Raw genomic sequence first — 19,673 nt, forward strand, 5'->3', positions numbered from 1 at the left:
GTTGCTATTACCTCCTGACTTAGATTCATATTTCATCCTTTGATCATCGTTTCTCGGCTTTTTTGGTGACGTATCTGGATCGTGTTTTTGGCATTCGCTACTGTGGACTGTTTTTTGGAATACTCTTTTGGATTTTTCTCAGATATGTCTGATTCAAATGTGAGTGTGAGAAGTGTGTGAATGTAGGCTGCAGGGTGAGGATACCGAAAGCTTCGGTTGATCCTCACACTGTATGCCGTAAATGTAGGGGGTTTCAGTGTTCTGCTAATAATACTTGTAAGGAATGCGAGGGATTAAAATGCAGAAGAGTGGAAGACTTTGACTTCTTATTTGAAGAAGTTAGAGAGGGATAGGGTTAGACGTCTGAAAGGTGTGAGTTCAAGGCCTATTGAGCCTTTCACGGATAATTCCTAATCTACTGAATTTAGATTCTCCCTATGTATCTCATTCTCAGAGTGTACTTTCGTCGGATTCGGGCCTCGGAAATCGCCAATCTGAAAGCTACGATTAGAGACATGAAGTCCAAGATGGCGGACTTCAAGTAAGGCTAGCTAGGGAAAGTGAGCATTACAGTGAAGTGAGTTCTCCAGTGTTGTTGGAGGGGGCGTTTGATCGTCCCTGCGACTCTCCCAAGCCTAGACCTCTTCCAAGCTCCCATGCCCAGAGGAGAAGGAAAGTCGAAAGCCTTAAGGAGGTCGTGGGGAATCCCCAACGGTCAGACGTCCCTTCAGCTAGCTCTGCTTCGTGGCAGGCTGCTCAAGGGCGCTATAGGAAAAGCGTCCTTCGTGAGTGTTTCGTCTCGTCTCTCCCTCTCCCTCCGCCTAAACGAGGGTGGAAGGTAGTCGAACTTGTCGAGACCGCTGAAGCGTCATATGCAAGAACCTGAAATAGATTCGAGCCCAGGGCGTTTCTCAGATGACGCTCCCTCTTTTCTATTAAGAAGGCGAAGGTGGCGTCAGCGTCACCTGACGAGTACGCGGAAGTACCCTTTCCTATTCTCACCCCCGAGTGATGACGAAAGGCGTCATGCAGTGGACGTGGGAGAAGCGTCAAGGAGAATAATTATGGCAGTTCAAGAGCAAACTGTCCCTCTCTAGTGGGAGTTTTAGCGCCTCGTAGGAAGGACGTGGCGCTTCCAATCAAGAAGTCTCGTCCTCTCTCCCCTGCTAAACGAGAAGCGTCATGCAGACGGGAAGCTTCTAAACATCTTACAGAAGCTTCGGTTCGAGAGCGAGAACGGTTGCTTACGAAAGTTTCGTAACGCCAGAGAGACGTAGACGTCTTTTAGTCTGAAGCGTCATTGAAAACGGTTCATAGACGTGCGCTCCGACCATATTGTGACGCCAAGTAGGACGCCTTTGGAAGAGCGGAGCGTCTTCCAGGCGCGAGGCGTCATCAAGACGTCAGCAGCCAAGTAAGCGAGAGACGTCAGCCAGGACGCTTGCCAAACGGAAGCGTCTTCTATTTTTCAAGAGGAAGCCTGAGCTTGTGGCGCCTTCCAAGGCTATTAAAGCGGGAAAGAGGAAAGATTATCATTCCCTTAGCCCCTCTCCTATTAGGAGTTTTGTCTCCTCCAGAAGAGGAACGTACGGAAAGGGGAGCGGAGACTCATGTAGATCCCGAGTTGGAAGAAAACTCGGATGATGAATATCAGGGAAGAGAAGGACTGTCGAACTATAAGGTTTTGACTGCCTTGCTTCTTGAGGAGTATGGAGACGAGTTGACTCCTGCCGCTCCTCCTTCTCCGCGCTCTCTCTTTTCGAGTGCTAAGACGAAGAAGCCTTCGTCTTTTCTCAAAATGAAGCCCACCATTTCGATGAAGAGGGCCTTACAATCCTTAGACTCATGGATGAAGTCTAAGAAAGACTTAGTGAGAACAGTCTTCTGCATGCCTCCAGCAAGATTAGCTGGGAAAAGAGGCATTTGGTATCAGACGGGAGAGAATATGGGTATTGCTCTCCCTTCTACGTCGGAAGCAGATTTTCGACCTTAGTTGACGCTTCACGTCGACAAGGTCTCAATTCGGCACGAATTACGTGGGGTATTTTTTTCTGAACTGGACCATCTCCTCAAGGGACTCTTTCATGTACTGGAAGTTTTCAACTTCTTAGATTGGTCCCTTGGGGTGATGTCCAAGAAAGCCCATGATTCGGAAGGAATCGAACCTGAAGCCCTGTTATGCATATTGTCTTGTATAGACAAAGCGGTACAGGATGGCTCTTTTGAAATCTCCTCATTATTTGGAGCAGGTCTTCTAAAGAAGAGGACTGTATATTGGGGCTTCTTAACCAAGGCAGTCTCACACGCTCAGAGGGCAGCTCTACTGTATTCGCCTCTATCTGACTTTTTGTTCCCTTCTCAGTTAGTGAGGGACATTGCGCATTCTTTAACTGAGAAGGCGACTCAGGATCTTCTGACGCAGTCAACAAGGAAGAAGAAACCTGTTTCTGCATCTGACAAGAAAGGACCTAGTACATCTGTTCAGCCCTTTCGAGGTGGTCCGACCTCCAGACCTCCCGCAAGAAGGAAGGCTCCGGAGAAGAGAGTAGGTCTGCCTTCGTCCCGTTCCCCTTTAAAAAGGGAAAATTGAAGCTTCTCTCCTCCAAGCACCAGTAGGTGCCAGGCTTCCTGGGATTTGTGGAGGCCTGGACACTGATAAACGCAGACGCGGTCTGCAGTGCTATCATAAGGAAGGGATATCGTATCCCTTTCCTGAACACTCCTCCCCTAACGTCAATACCAAGGGAACTATCAGCCAAGTACAAGGATCCTGTGCTGAGGGATACTCTTCGATCGATGGTGGAACAAATGTGGGACAAGAGAGCGATAGAACTAGTACTGGATCAAAAAACTCCCAGGGGTTTTACAATCGCCTTTTTCTGGTTGCGAAAGCCTCGGGAGGCTGGAGACCAGTACTGGACGTCAGCTCTCTGAACAAATTTGTTCAGAGGAGAAGTTCTCCATGGAGACTTCTGCTTCAGTCCTAGCGTCATTACGACAAGGAGATTGGATGGGTGTCTCTAGATCTCCAGGACCCGCCTACTTTCACGTCCCGATCCACCCTTCATCGAAGAAGTACCTCCGTTTCATGACGGGGGGGAAGGAATCTTTCAGTTCGGAGCCTTGTGTTTCGGCCTGTCCACAGCTCCTCAGGTCTTCACAAGCCTGATGAAGAATGTGGCGAGGTTTCTTCACCTCAAAGGAGTAAATATCTCTCTGTATCTGGACGACTGGCTCATCAGGGCCAGATCAGAGAGACAGTGCTTGGAGGACCTAAAGTTAACTCTAGATTTGATCAAAGCGTTGGGATTGCTCGTGAACCTCGAGAAGTCTCAGCTGACCCCCAGACAAGACCTAGTCTATCTGGGGATTCGGATGGATTCTCGGGGTTTTCGAGTATTTCCTTCGCAAGAGAGAATCGCAAAAGGTTTGCGGATAGTCTCTCTCTTCTTAGGGAAGGAACATACGTCGGCGAGGGAATGGTTGAGCCTTCTAGGGACCCTTTCCTCGCTCGAAACAGTTCTTCCCCACTAGGAAGACTGCATTTTACGTCCGCTTCAATTCTTCCTCAAGAAGTCTTGGAGCTGGAAAACCGGACAGCTTTCGGACGTATTTCCCATTCCAGTGGAGATAAGTCGCACCTGGAATGGTGGTTGCCCCCTCTGGAAGAGAACAAAGGGATCTCTCTAAAAACACAGAACCCAGACCTAGTGTTGTACTCCGACGCGTCGGAGAAAGGTTGGGTGGAGCGACATTAGGCTCAGAAGAGGTGTCAGGCACCTGGGAACCAGCACAGGTGACTTGGCACATAAACTGCAAAGAGCTCTTCGCCGTGCATCTGGCTTTGAGTCTAGAACCTCTGGTGTCAAACAAAGTAGTGCAAGTAAACGTGGACAACAACCACCGCACTTGCCTACATTCGGTAAACAGGGAGGGACTCACTCCTCGTTCCTTTACGAACTGACGAGAGACCTATTGCTTTGGACGTCTCACAGGAACATCTCCCTTCTGACAAGGTTCGTACAGGGAGTAAAGAATGTGAGGGCGGACAGACTCAGCAGGGGAGGAACCAGGTCCTTCATACAGAGTGGACCCTACACGAGGAAGTGTGTCTAGATCTCGGTCGCTGTGGGGGGACACCTCATGTGGATCTCTTCGCAACATTCATTTCAAAAAGGCTACCAGTCTTTTGCTCGGTCGTGGAAGATCCAAGAGCACTTATGGTAGACGCCTTCCTGCTAAATTGGTCTCGAGTAGACGTATATGCTTTTCCCCCACCCCCTTCAAAATCCTGGGATTAGTAATGAAAAAGTTTTGTGGCGTCAAAGGAGACGAGGATGACGTTAATAGCCCCCTTTTGCCGGCCAGGATTGGTTCAGCGGAGGTTGGTAGAGTGGAGTGATCGTAGACTTTCCAAGATCCCTACCAAGAAGGACGGATCTTCTCAGACAACCACACGTTCAAGAGGTACCATCAAAACCTCCCCGCTCTCGCTCTGACTGCCTTTCGACTATCGAAAGACTTGTCAGAGCGAGAGGCTTTTCTCGCGAAGTGGCAAGCGCGATCGCGAGAGCACGCAGAACCATCCACTACGAAAGTAATACCAATCGAAGTGGGAGGTTTTTTTTAGAAAGGTGGTGTAGATCCAAGAAGTTTGTCCTCCTCCACTACCCTCTATAGCGGTAAATTGCTGATTTCCTGCTATTCCTGAGAGAAATCTCATCTAGCCGTATCCCCCCACAATAGAGGGATACAGAGTATGCTCTCGGCTGTATTTCAGGAATAGAGGATTAGATCTGGCAGATAATAAAGATCTCCACGATCCTCATAATATCATTTGAGACTTCAAAGTCGAAGGAATCCAGTACCTCCGAACTGGAACCTAGACGTAGTCCCCTCAAGTTTCTTTCATCTGAAAGATTCGAACCTCCTCTCATCTGGCATCGTTTAGAGACATCACCAGAAAATGCCTATTCCTATTATCTTTAGCTACGGCAAAGAGAATTAGTGAATTACATGCTCTGCAGGATAAAGTAGGATTCAAGGGAGACTCAGCTATTTGCTCGTTTAAGACCCTGTTTTTTTTGTTTTTAGCTAAAACGAGAATCCCCACCCACGAATCCCTGGTCCTAAGTCATTCGAAGTCAAAGGCATATCGAGTCTCGTAGGCAGAGAAGCAGAGAGGTCTCTATGCCCTGTTAGAGCTCTGAAGTTCTACCTTCAGAGAAAGCATCAGATGGGAGGCTCTAGACAAGGTCGTTTTGGTGCGCAGTAAAAGACCCCACAAGACTGATGTCCAAGAATTGCGCTGGCATTCTTTGTGAGAAACGTCATTACAGACGCTCATAAGGTCTGTCCTGACGAACAGTTACAACTGTTGAAGAGTAAAAAGCTCATGAAGTGAGAGCTGTAGCGACGTCTCTCTCGTTTCATAAGAATATGTCGCTTAAAAACATCATAGATACGACATTTTGGAGATGCAACTCAGTATTTGCATCTCATTACTTGAAAGACGTTCGTGTGACATATGAGAAGTGTTTTTCTCTAGGTCCGTTTCGTATCGGCGGATACGATTCTGGGTACGGGAGCCGACACCATCCTTAATGTATATACTTTTCTTCTTTTTGGATATGGTCTGGAGTCTCTTCGAACAATGGAGGACTTGGTTTAGCACGGGCGGCCGTCTATGTTGTTCAGTAAGAGAATCCTGTCATATCCAATTAGATGAGTATAATTTTTTTTTTGAAATTTTTGTATGGTGTCGCTAGTGGTTTGAGTTACGGTTTGTTGTGACGAGTTCGGGGATAACTCGGAACAATCCTTAGTTCTAACATCTGGTTAGGATCAGGTGGTCGGGATTGGTTGTGTGCTCCTTCATAGGTGTATTGTCATATAAGTGGATCAGCACCCATTGACAAAGTCCTTTTAGGCTCTGCCGAGTAAGCGGATAAGACCCCATCGGCAGACCCACAAGAACTCTTGGCCATAGATCATATATCTCGCTAAAGTTTCTTGAGTGTGCAGACTACTGGGCAAACACCCACGAAGTCTACCACCTATCAGGTAGGAACCAAGGTTTTTTTCTGGGCTCAGCTCGTGTCGGCCTATGAAAGTAATCCTTAACATCATTCTTTCTAGGTAAAATTATCCTAAAATTACCAGAGAAAAAAACAAAATTAAGAAAATGTCAGTAAAAACTGACTCGCTCACTTCTTAAAAAGAAGTGTCGGTATAAAATAGGGGCGAGTGTGGAACACTACCTACGAGACAAACACCAATTAGAACTTCCCTCTCAGAATCCCCCCAAGAGAGAGCCGATACCAACGGGCGATGCAAGCCTCTACTACTACTACTAGAGACGCCACGGACAGCAGCGCCCCTAGCGGACATCCTTAAATTTTTAGCATCATCGACTAGTCGCCATTTTCTGTGCTCTTGTTTTTTCGTGAGATTAACTACTTTGGAACCATGGAACGCTCCTGCTATCGCCACGGCTAAGTTAAGTAACTCATAAGTAACCATTTTACGGTAATTTTATCTTCCGGGTACCAGTATTTTCCCTTTTATAGGCCAAAATACGGTCCCCTCGGTTGTCTCGTGGCGGCCATGCCGCCTCGTAAGAATTCCCGGTCCTCCATACTGGGACTTCTTATGCTTATGGGCTACTTTTTTCACATTCATTGTTTACACGAGTTTAGCTAGTCCAGCCCTCCTACCATTCTCTTAGCTTGGTATTTTAGGGCTATTATTTTTTTTATTTTTATTCGGCCCAGCATCCCGGCTCTTGCTCTACATCGGCCTATCGCTGGCTCCGAGTAGGCTTCTGTTTTTTCGGAACAGTCTGCCTCCTCCTGGGCTTCTTTCTCTTTTACTAACAGTGTCTCTTCCCCCTTTTCAATTATGGTTTTATTTAGGGTGTTTTTAGGCCTAGCCTAGGTGCTTGTTCCACATGTTGGTACAGCTTGGTTCACGTGGCCCTACCACGGTTGTGTTGCTCGTGGCCTAGGCCACTCGCGGTCACGTGTACTATAGCACCTTACCCTGCCCCCCTTCCCTCCCTCTCTGATGTAGGGAGGAGCTGGGGGGTGGACCCCTTGGTTGTCATAACAACCTCATCGCCTTCTCTCACACTCTCGGAGGTGCCGGGGGGTCCCGCCAGCAGGGTATAGGGCGACCACTATGAGGTTCCCGGATACTCCCAGACGGGGAGTTGGTGAGGTGGGGATGAGTAGGCCATCCCTCCCCCCCTTTCCTTTCCTCTCTCCCGCCGTGTTTCGCCACGGGGACCTCCATCCTCCCCTCCCCTTTCTCAGCCACCTCCCTTACGATACGAAAAAGGAGCCTTTCCGTCCGCAGCCGGGGTTGGGCCCCTTTGGTTATTAGTATATTGGCTCCGCTAGCGGGCATGGGTGGGTGCATGGATGGTCGAGTTGCTTGCCTACTATATCCTTATATCTCTCCCCCGCTACCGGAAGGGAGCTTACCCTTACCTACGCCACTCCTTCTAGTAGACGGGTGGAGAGGGGTTGCTTTTATGTTATTATTTTGCTACTTAAGGAATATATACCCTATTATAAAGATATTTTACAATGAATTGTGTATTATTATTTTCATTTTATCAACCATCCCCGCCATTTTACGTCGTGGTTTCCATTACCACCACTCCTTATTGGTTGATTCTTGTGCCCCCACCCGCCACTGGCGGAGCCATGCCTATCTTCCAACCTGGTTTACCAACACGTATTTTAGCGGGGCTCTGGTTTTATACTAACTTTATCGCTCCGGCACCAGCGGAGCATTATGTTAGCTGTAAGTGTTTACTCTGTACTCATGTACGTTTCCACTTACAGGCTACCAACTGCCAGGTCCTCGCTTGTAATGCGACGCTGTATGACCCCTGCGGACATGACGAGTGCAGGTCTCACGCCCCGTGTGCCACTTCGTACAACGAGTCCATCGTCTGGCACCCCGAGGCCTGCACTATATCTACGACCTGGTCGCGGCAGCTGGTGGATGGGGTAAGTCCATTATGAGGTTAACTTATGAATTTACTAACAACTTCTAGTTTCGTAAGTTTGTTAACCCTGTCCGCATTTGGTAGCTAATCCAGCCTTTCTTTCAGGCTAGCGGTGTGAGGGAAGTCGCCCCTCGCCACCCTGAAAGCGTGGGTGGCGGTTTTTTGGAAAAAAAACGCCGCCAAGCCAAGGGCCAGCCCTATATCCTGGATAGAAAGCTGGCCATGGGGCCTCCGATCTTCCCTGCGGGTCAAGTCGACGGGCTACGTCGACCCCATTGTCCCGCCGCCCCCGTGATAGCCGCCAATCCAGCAGGAACTCCAGACTTCGTTGGGGTCGTAGCCTCCAGGAGTCAGTCGGACGTCGCCGCCCTGGACCTGAATCTCGAGCCGATTGGCGGTAGTAGTGAGGATTTGTTGGTTGAGGTAGGTTTGGTCGGGCGCCCAAGGTCTTTCCTTGGGCTTGCCGTCCTGGGTCTTCTCCTGTCCCCTTCTTCTTCTGCCTCCTTCCAAGGCTTTCCGGGATCCGAGATCCCTAGCCACACTCCCGCTCTCTCTGTACCTCCTAAGGAGAAGGGAAAGAGAGAACCGAAGACTTTGTTCTAAGACGACTTCTAAGAAGTCCGTCTTCGTCTTCTGCGGCCAGGAAGTCATCGACTTCATACGCCGACGCGGTGAAGGCTAAGCCGAGCTCTTCCCAGTCGAAGAGCTCCAGAAGCAAGGCTTCGAAGGAAAAGGTCCTCGCGCTACCTCCGAGTCCGCTGCCTTCTCCCGCTTCCGCTGCCCCTCTCCGGCTATGCCGGCAGGGGTGGCAAGCACCAGCGCCCACGTTCCCTTCTCCTGTCTCATCAGGAATGATGGAGCAAGGTAGGAGCGGTGGTGGGTTCCCAAATTTTCCAGCTTGGGGAACACGTTTTTTTGAGCAGATGTTCGCAGCAAGTTGTCGAGCAGTCTGTCCTCAAACTGGACAGACGTCCAGGAACTCTCCTAATAGGATGAGAGAGAATGAGGATCGGGTAGCTGGGCTATCTCATGGCCTCCTCCCCCCAGTCTCCCCTGCTTCTAGCCATCACTGGGATTCTCCCCAAACTTCCGTCTTACGACTCCTTGCCGGCTTTCTCTATGGACAATCCATGGAGAGTAGGCGGCCTATTGCTCCCTTTAAGGACGGGATGATTTGTTCGATTCCGGAGTTTGGCACTCGAAGGATTGAGGACTTCGAGTTCTATCCTCCGGGTCTGTCACAGCCTTTCATGGGGTATGCTAGGCTGACGCCAACGCTCTTACGAGAGAGGACAAGATCTCGAAGGAGTCAGTCCTCTACAGTAGAGATCACGCCCAACGGGAATGGGTTCACTGCCTTGAGGACTGGGAGTGTAACTAATACTAGACTCCAGGCCTATAAGAGCCCCTTCACTATTTTCGCAACGGAAGAGGAGGTCTCTCTTCCGTTCGCCACGAAATTGGTTGGAGAAGGCACTTCAGGCAGTCCTCAATGGATGAGCCCGTTCCACAGTTGAGAGAGTCGGAGTCTACTTCTCCGCTCTTCCCCGCCTTCGGAGAGTTATGGGAAAACCTGCCAGCTACTTTCACGCTGGGTAAACTCAAGCCGGACTGCGCTATGGACCAGTTCGGTGAGAAGTTACCAAGGCCTGCCGGATTCCCTAATCCAGGCAGAGTTCGATGCGCGAACTAGGTTTGGCAGGTCCCTTACTCTCTCATTGTTACGGAAATGGCTGCTCTTTCTTACGCTAACGAACCGCTGTTCAAGATCCTGGGCGAAATCGCAGTTTCAGACGGTTTCTGTTAGACGCCTTTGACTTCTTCCAAGCCAGGAGGAACTGTCGAAAGCATGTTCTTCAAGAGTGCACTATTAGGCACGAGCCTAATAGACTCTTGGCTGCGAGCATTTGTGGGGAGCGGATCTCTTCCCAGAGTCCGCAGTGAACGAAGTCCACCACGAAGCTGCTAGACTCAACCAGAGCCTTAGAGCTAGGTGGGGTATTTCCTCTAAGAGGAAACAGGAATCCGTTCCCACAGCTGGCAAGAAGCCAAAGAAGGCTGGTAAGAGGTTCCAGCCATATAAAAAACTCCAGCATCAGCAGCAGTTTGTGCAGGCAGTCCCAGTTACCCAACAGGGACAACCTGCTACATCTAAGCAATCCCAACCTTTCCTCCTGGTGCCCCAGCAAGCACAACCTTCGACTTCCTACGCTATCCTCGCCTGCCTTTAACCCTGCTTTATGAGGCTCAAGGCTACTCTCAACCGAGGGGTAGGGCGAGAGGTTTTACTTTCGTCACCGTGGCGCAGGAAGGGGCACAAGGAGGTAAGCAGTTCAGAGGAGGGTCGGGGTGGCCAACCCAAAAAAAAAAAAAAAAGAAAAAGGAGAAAAAACCCCCCCATCAGCAATGAGGCTCCCCAGGTAGGAGGGAGGCTGTTCCTCTTCGCCACAGGTGGGGGTTCAGCAGTTGGGCACAGAGCATAGTGTCCAAAGGATTAGGCTGGAGCTGGATCCAAGATCCTCCTCCAATCAAATCATTCCATCAGATACCGTCCAAGGAATTGATAGATTACGCGGAAGAACTCCTTCAGAAAGGAGCTATTGCGAGAGTCAAACATCTAAAAATTTCAAGGTCGCTTATTCAGCGTGCCGAAAGAAAGGCTCAACAAAAAGAAGGGTAATCTTAGACTTGTCAAAGCTAAACTCTTTCTTCATTCGCTGCGACAAGTTTCAAGATGCTTACCCTCTCGCAGTAAGGACCTTACTGAACCGCGTGGAGCCGTCACATGCTCCATCGATCTTACAGAACGCATACTATCATATCCCTATAGCCAGGCACTTCCGCCCATTCCTAGGATGCAGCTAGGAAATCAGACATTCTCATTCAAAGTGATGCCCTTCGGTCTGAATGTAGCCCCCAGGGTATTACACAAATATAGCAGAAGTGGTTGATACAACAATTGAGAGCTCAGGGAATCATGGTAGCGGCATACCTCGACGATTGGTTGATCTGGGCACCAACAGTCGAGGAATGTCTCAAAGCTACCAAAAAGGTAGTTCACTTTCTGGAACATCTGGGGTTCCAGATAACAAAACTGAAATCCAAGACTTATTCCGGAATCTCGTTTTCAGTGGGCTAGGAATCCAATGGGATCTGTCCTCCCACAATCTATCAATTCCAGTGGTCAAAACGGTAAAGGAAGGAATAGCAAAATCGGTCAAGACAATTTCTCAAATGAAACAAACAAACGTCAAGAAGAAACCAGGAAAGAATCCTAGGGTCTCTTCAGTTTGCTTCAGTAACAGATATCCTTCTGAAAGCAAGGCTCAAAGATATAAAGAATCGAATTTGGCGGTCAAAAGCAAAACTCCAAATATCGAGACAAGTTGTCAGTAATTCCACAGATCCTCCGCAACCAACTACGGCCTTGGTCAAAGTAAAGAACTTAGCCAAGAAAGTACCCCTTCAATATCCCCTCCCAGTGTTAACCATTCACACGGATGCATCCCTGTCCGGGTGGGGGGGATACTCTCAGTTCAAACAGGTTTCAGGGGACTTGGTCAGTGCAATTTCGCCAGCTCCACATAAACGTGTTGGAAGCAATGGCAGTATTTCTTACTCTGAAGAGACTGCTTTCCCCCGAAGAAGTCTCATCTAAGGCTAGTTTGGACAGTGCAGTGGTAGTTCATTGCATCAACAGAGGAGGGTCCAAATCCAAGCATGTGAACCATGTCATGATAGCCATCTTTGCATTAGCAAACAAACACAAATGGCATCTGTCTGCCACTCACCTAGCAGGAGTAAGAAAATTGTGATAGCAGACGCTCTGGTCCCACCGGTCAGGAAGGGTAAGGGGTGGGGGGAAGAACCAGAGAACGGGATTCTCTTGGTATCAAGAGTGGTCTTTTTGGACGTCGGGTCCGTTCCACGTGGGTAAGCCATGAGAGTCCCAGGTCTCCAAGTGGATCTCTTCGCCTCACAAGCGAACCACAAGCTCCCTTGCTATGTGGCCCCCAACCTGGACCCTCTGGCTTATGCCACGGACGCCCTGTCGTTTGGATTGGAATCAGTGGAGGAGAATTTATGTTTTTTCCTCCAGTGAATCTTCTCTTGAAAGTCCTAGAACAAACTAAGGTCTTTCAAAGGGATAGTAGCTCTGATTGCACCGGACTGGCCCAAGAGCAACTGGTATCCTCTTCTTTTGGAATTGGGTCTCCGACCTCAACGGATCCCCAATCCCAAACTATCACAATCAGTACAAATGAGGACTGTGTTCGCTTCCTCAGGAACTCTCCAGACCCTAACTTTATGGACTTCATGAAGTTTGCGGCTAATAAAGATGCTGACATTGATCCACAGAATATTCTCTTCCTAGAATCAGATAAGAGAGTAGTCAACCATTAGACAATATGACTCAGCTGTTAAAAAATTAGCATCTTTCTTGAGAGAATCGAACACTACAACCATGACAGTTAATTTGGCTATATCCTTTTTCAGATCCTTATTTGAAAAAGGGTTAGCAGCTAGCACGATTACCACTCCATAAGTCGGCTTTGAAGAAATCTTTCAAGTAGGTTTTCAGATAGATTTGACTGAATCTTATTTCACATCTATCCCTAAAGCCTGTGCTAGACTTAGACCTTCTCAGAGGCCTACTACAGTTTCATGGTTCTTAAATGATGTCCTCAACTAGCCTCAGATACTGACAATTCAACTTGTACATTCATAATGCTCCTGAGGAAGACGCTATTCCTATTAAGCCTAGCCTCAGGAGCTAGAATTTCAGAACTGTCGGCTCTATCCAGGGATGCGGGTCATGTGGAATTCCTCCCATCAGGAGAAGTTCTACTTGCTCCGGATCGTAGCTTTTTAGCCAAAAATGAAGATCCTCTTGCAAGGTGGGCTCCTTGGAAGGTTATCCCACTTCCACAGGATCCTTCTCTCTGCCCAGTATCAAACTCTTAGAGCCTTTCTATCTCGCACTGCTTCTAGATCCTCGGGTGCTCTCTTCATGAGAGAAAAAGGTGGTACTTTTATCAGTTAAAGGCATTAGACAGCAAATCCTTTACTTCATTAAACAAGCCAACCCTGAGTCATTCCCAAAAGCACATGATATCAGGGGAGTAGCCACCTCAATTAATTATTTCCAACATATGAACTTTGAGGATCTTAGAAAGTATACTGGATGGAAATCCCCGACAGTCCTTTAAACGGCATTATTTAAAGTCCTTGGAATCTTTAAAGTTTCAGCAGTAGCAGCGGGAAACATAGTTTCCCCTGATACTGCTCAGTAGTTGTAGTATTGATCCAGGTCTCCTTTCTACCTACTTCAACCAACATGCCTCAAACCTATCGTCAGGCTACTCAAAATCATAGCCTTAGCCGTTGTGTCTTATAGTGGTTTGTCCCTTATTTTTTTGCTAGGGACAACCACCCTTGTACTGATATGTACTTTGTCAGTGTTCCTACCCTTATTTTTATGCTAGGGTAGGCCACAATATGTTTGTATAATTCTCCATTGGGTTTGTGATAACTTTCACTGACAATGTGTTTGTATATATTTGAAGCAATTGTATTAATTGTATTAATGATGGACTTGAGTGTTTCCTACCCTTATTTTATGCTAGGGTAGGACACATATATGTATATATTTGTATTTATATATTCTAATTAAGTAAATCCAAAGTTTCCTTGTTTTACATGCATATTTATAATTTTATATCTACCATTTAAGTACTTTAAGTTTACTAACATTCTGTTATTGATTTTTGTAATAAGTTAGTTTAAGTACTTATTTTGTATGCTGTATCTGATTTACTTATATTATATCCATCATTTTAATCTGTTTTTTCATTATTTCTTTTCCATCTTGTCTGTTTTCTCTGGTACTCTTTCATAGGCCGACACGAGCTGAGCCCAGAAAAGGGATTTTGACGAAGGAAAAATCTATTTCTGGGTGATTGGCTCGTGTCGCCCTATGAAACCCACCTCCCCTTTTCTTATGGTTTGTTTCCCCCCCTTGCAGGACAAGATGTATTTATGTTTATTTAAGGATGTCCGCTAGGGGCGCTGCTGTCCGTGGCGTCCTCTAGTAGTAGTAGTAGAGGCTGCATCGCCCGTTTGGTATCGGCTCTCTCTTGGGGGGATTCTGAGAGGGAAGTTCTAATTGGTGTTTGTCTCGTGGTAGTGTTCCACACTCGCCCCTATTTTATACCGACACTTCTTTTTAAGAGTGAGCGAGTCAGTTTTACTGACATTTTCTTAATTTTGTTTTCTCTGGTAATTTTAGGATAATTTTACCTAGAAAGAATGATGTTAAGGATTACTTTCATAGGGCGACACGAGCCAATCACCCAGAAATAGATTTTTCCTTCGTCAAAATCCCTTATTTATACCTACAACATATGTTGTTTACCTGTCTATGTAGCTGTCTCTTACCCTCCACCGAAAGGTGCCAATCAGCTATGTATATATCTGACAGGTAAGTTGATTGTATGAAAATGATATTGTTATTATACAATATACAATTAAAGGCCCACCCAACCTCCCCGCAGGAGACAGGTGGAAGAGAGAAAAAAATATGATAGAAAACGGGGATGGTTCCTAGTCCTCCGCCGCCCAGGCAGGCCGGTAGATCACCTGACCTACCTGTAGCGAGTGGCGCGAAATTTGAATTTCTGTCGGGGACGACGGAGTCTTAGCTATGTATATATCTGCCAGGTAAGTATGTATGAAACTTTATTGTATAATAACAATATCATTTTTACTTTGCCAGAGGAGTTTTGAGTGAGAATATATATTTTTTAAAATAAAACTGTGCACCATGATCATCTGTGATAACAAATGGGTGTAATTTTTCTAATTAACAACAAATTTTTCAAGGTGAACATAAATACCCAAGAAGGATTTGGAATGGTTGCTGTTATAGAAGACATGAAACTACAAGGAAAACGTAACAGGGATAATGGATGGGACTGTGAAGGTGATTATGTTAAGGTAAGTTATTACATTCATTACATTATTCCATGGGGCTTTCACAATAAAAGATACTCAGGTGCCACCATTCGATGTCAGATAGAAGAGTGAATATTTTTTGGAGCACTTACTTCTCTGTACTATTATGACTTCCTGTTTTACATCCATTATCTTATCTTTTAATTTTTGAAGGATTATTGTAAATGGTAAAAGTTTGTGAGAGAGAGAGAGATACCATTGCTTCAGTATTTTAGTTGTTGATGGATCTTTTATCATTCCAGATTAGTACTGTGAGCTCCTCAACTATAGTAAAGGTGCTGGACAAAATTGTTCCAGGAGACATATTTAAGAAGAAAGCAACTGAGGAACTCTGTGGAATTCGTCATGCAGGAAGACAGAGGTATTAAGAAAAACTGTTTAAGTAGTAAATTGTACTTTGGATGATTTTAATTGATTTATTTACCCAAAATGCAAACATTTCTTTACTTAATCTATTTGCTAAACTTGTTAAGCTTGTCCATTTCCAAAATTGTCAATTTTCTAGTTAACAGTGCTTCATAAGTGTATTTGATAGCCCCATTAGATGGTACCAAATCTGTCGGCCATATATACAGTTTCTTTGCTTCAAGCCTGTATATTTGATGTTAACCCTTAAGAGTGCAGCTGTCGCCCCTGAGCGACGACAGACACTTGTTTTAGAAGGGTGAGCGTTGACACTGGTTTACCACCATAGAAAAATGTTTACCCATAAAATTACTGGTCCATTTTCTTTTATATGTTTAGGCCCAGCTGGGCAAGAGATGACTTGTATTTTGTTCATTTATTCATTATAAATTGGTATGTTTTACATATTAATGCATTTTTGTGTAATGAATCAATGCTGGTTGAAAGTAATGTTTTGATAAGTTACTACAAGCTTATGTAGTAGTAAAATGAAGCAAATCTAAATGTTATTGTGTGGCCCTTTAACCAGCCATTTAAATTTTCAGCCTTTTAATTGCTTGTAAATGTACACAAATATATGAATGAGTAATCTATGTATGTTTTTATGTTAGGCTATATAAAGACATACTTTTCTTCATATATCCCTCTTACGCCGGAGCGGTAAATAAAAAATTGTCTCCCGTGTGCCGGAGGGGTTTCGGAGTGAGCGCGGAAGCGGAAAAAATATTTTTTTCAAAAATCACAGCGCGCTTAATTTTCAAGTTTGAGAGTTCATTTTTGGCTCCTTTTTTTTGTCATTGCCTGCGGTTTAGTATGCAACCATCAGAAATGAAAAAAATTATCATTATCATATATAAATAATGCGATATATGATAGCGCAAAAACGAAATTTCATATATAATTGTATTCAAATCGCGCTGTGCGCAAAACGATTAAAGGTAACAAGTTACTTTTTTTTCCGTTGTAATGTACGCTAAATTGCGGTCATTTTGGTATATAACACATTGTAAAACGATAAAAGCAACACAGAGAAAATATTATCACAAAATAATGCATGAATTAGTAATGCGCGGACGTAAACAAATATTTTTTTCAAAAATTCACCATAAATCTAAATATTGTCCTAGAGACTTCCAATTTCTTTCAAAATGAAGACAAATGATTGAATATTACTATACTGTAAGAGTATTAGCTTACAATTGCAGTTTTTGACCATATCTGACGAGTTAAAGTTGACTGAATGTCGAATTTTGTTATATATATATTTTTTATATGCAATTATTTCGGAAATAAGAAAAGCTACAACCTTCAAATATTTTTCGTTTTATTCTACATGAAATTGCACACATTTTCATATATAAAACTCTATGAAATGCCTAATATGATACGGAGCAAATATTCCGAGAATGGGACGTATGTATTTCGGAGATTTGTGGCAGAGAATCTGCGCGCAGAGGGAAGGAAAGATTTTTTTTTAAATTCACCATAAATCTAAATATTTTGCTAGAGACTTTGAATTTGTTTCAAGATGAAGATAAATGACTGAATATTACTAGACTGTAAGAGTTTTAGCTTACAATTGCGTTTTTCGACCATTTCGGTAGAGTCAAAGTTGACCGAAGGTTGAAATTTTGGCAATTATCGTTATTTATATGAAAATATATCAAAACTGATGAAAGCTACAATCATGAGTTTTTTATTGTTGTATTCTACATAAAAATGCGCACATTTTAATATATAATACTTCATGTAACGGCTAATTTACAATGGTACAAAAATTATGTCAAAGTAACGAAATAATTTCCGAGATGTGTCACAGATACTTTTTAGTGTGGCAAGAAAGAAATTCGCGCTTGCGCGCCTGCGTAACAATTGTAAACAAAACAACACCTTGATCCGTGAACTCCCAGCATCCCCCAAGGCACGTGATTCAAAAGTTTTAGGCTGGTAGGCCTATAAGTATTTTTCCGCGAATTTTAAAAAAAACTTTTGTAAGTCGACGTAAAATACGTCCAGTCGGCACACGGGAGACAAAAAATGTCGACGTAAAATACGTCCAGTCGGCGTAAGAGGGATATATGTATATGTAAATTTTTATACATATATAGATAGAGAAACAGAGGAAAAAGTAGAGAGAGAAAGAGAGATAGAGGAGGATTTGCCAAGTCAAGACATACGTACTTGCCATAGTGTTTTATGTAGGCTGGGATTCATGGACATTGTTTGGGAAAGGAAAAAAATGCGCTTTAGAGGGCTAGGCTTCCTGGACATTGTTTGGGAAGTGATAAATGAGTTTGATTTGGAAAGTATTGAAAATTAGTACTGACTGAGCAATGCAAGCTAAGTTCATAACACTAGTCATTATAATTTTTTCTTGCATTTCCTGTCTTGTTTTTGCTTCATGTGCACAGTTGTGTAGGTTAGATTACTTTTGGTTTTCCGCTCTAGTTATACATTTTTATCTAAGATGTTTGTTTGTTTTTGTATCACTCACACACCTATGTAGCCTATGCTTGCTGTGAAGGTTAGCTTAGTTTTCAGCCTGGAAAATTTTGAATAAGAGTTACCATTTGATCAATGGTTAGTTACCACTGATCAAACAGTAACTCTGATCTTCTACCAATTTACATGGTTTTGCAAATTGATTATGGGAAGGTTATTCAAAAAGGCCACTGATTGGTAAGAGGAGACTGGAATCACCATTATCAAACAGACTCACAGGCAGGCATTTCATTACTCAGTTTGTAAACAATAATCACATGATTGATTGCATTGTTTGCATTATAAGAAGTACTGACTGCTGCTTGAAGAAAAAAGGGCAGTGCAAAAGGAGACAAACGACATATCACTGTGAAACCTGTTCAAACAAACCACCTTTGTGCATTTTGCCATGCCTCAAAATGTACCATACTGTAAGCAAGTACAAAAAGACCTGTGAATGTAAAAAGCTATACAAAAACAATGGATAGCTGAAGTTTTGTCTAAAAAGTTTCCTAAATGAAAATACTCATTTCGTTTGAGAAGAGATTTTTTTTCATATATAATGCACTAAATACTTTTCAATTTCATTTCTGTCTTTGTATCATATAAAAAAGGTTCTCTCTGTTATTTTCATATAATAAAGATTGAACTGTATAAAATAAACAATTTGTTCCGATACGTAATACAAACCATCGGTCCTTTAACAATAGGAAGTAGCTAGCGGCAGCTGGAACGGTCGTAAGCTTCGAACAAGGGGAGAACGGTAGTTAACTGCTTGTCCGACAGTTGCGCGCCGCGCGACTGGGAGGTAAACAAATCACTTTTGCTTTCGGCCGCGGGTGTGAAGGACGTGTTCGTCATCGCTCTCTGCCCGCTTCATCGTCGTATGCTTTGTTTATATTGTGTTTTCTACTAATGGTTTGTTTGACTTGGAAATGAAACTGTAAGTACACTGTTTTCATTTTCATTACTTAATTATGAACCAACATGGAGCTATCGCCGTAGATGCGGCGATTTCCTCTCTTTTCATGAATTGAACCCTTGAATTATGTCTCGGTGCCGAGGGCGGGCGCGCTCGCGCCAAGTCATGTATTTTGGGCGAAAGTGTGTAATTGAAAAATTAAGTACTTTTTTCATTATATTTTTGCCCTGTGCGTTCGTTACCGAGAGCGTGATTGCGCTCGGCACGAGCCTTTTATTTTGTATGATAAAATGCAATGAAAGTGGATTTGCAGTTGCAGTATTCTTTTCATTTTCATTTATTTATTTGCATAAATTTAATTTGGATCAATTTTCGCTCTTACCCGGGAATTGATCCTTACGATTATTTTCTGTGAAAGTGAAATCGCAAGTGCAGTATTCTGTTTTTCATTTTCATATATATTTTATGATAGTATCATATTATTTGGATCAAGTTTCCGCTCTTACCCGGGAATTGATCTTTCCCCTTTAAGTTCTATGAAGTGAATCGCAAGGGCAGTATTCTGTTTCATTTTCATATTACTTTTCACTGCTGTGCGGGGGTAGGGGAAGCGAAGGTCTGCCAGGAAGTCGTCGGAAAGCTCTCCCGCGACTCCCTTGGTATCCGATTCTTCGTCTTCCTTCCTGCCCCCCGCTCAGCTTCCTCGTTGTATTTTGTATTTGGGGTCTTCCTTGCGTTCGAAGTGGGGCATGTCTTCCCCCCGTGCGTGAGTGAACCCCTCTTACTAATCTATCTATGCTACCGCAGGTGCTACATCCGTGGGAGACGACCTTG

At 44.5% G+C, this 19,673-nt stretch overlaps 1 protein-coding gene across 2 annotated transcripts in view; it reads left to right on the forward strand.

Moving 5' to 3' along the window:
• LOC135196241 (uncharacterized) overlaps positions 1-19,673 on the forward strand; it is a 240,237-nt gene that overhangs the window by 86,278 nt on the left and 134,286 nt on the right. For both annotated transcript variants that reach the window (XM_064222919.1, XM_064222920.1), the window contains exons 3-4: positions 14,900-15,013; positions 15,274-15,392. In XM_064222919.1, the coding sequence (XP_064078989.1) occupies positions 14,900-15,013; positions 15,274-15,392 (233 nt within the window). The remainder of the gene's footprint in view (positions 1-14,899; positions 15,014-15,273; positions 15,393-19,673) is intronic.

This window comes from Macrobrachium nipponense, chromosome 17, assembly GCF_015104395.2.
Source record: "Macrobrachium nipponense isolate FS-2020 chromosome 17, ASM1510439v2, whole genome shotgun sequence".
Taxonomy (NCBI): domain Eukaryota; kingdom Metazoa; phylum Arthropoda; class Malacostraca; order Decapoda; family Palaemonidae; genus Macrobrachium; species Macrobrachium nipponense.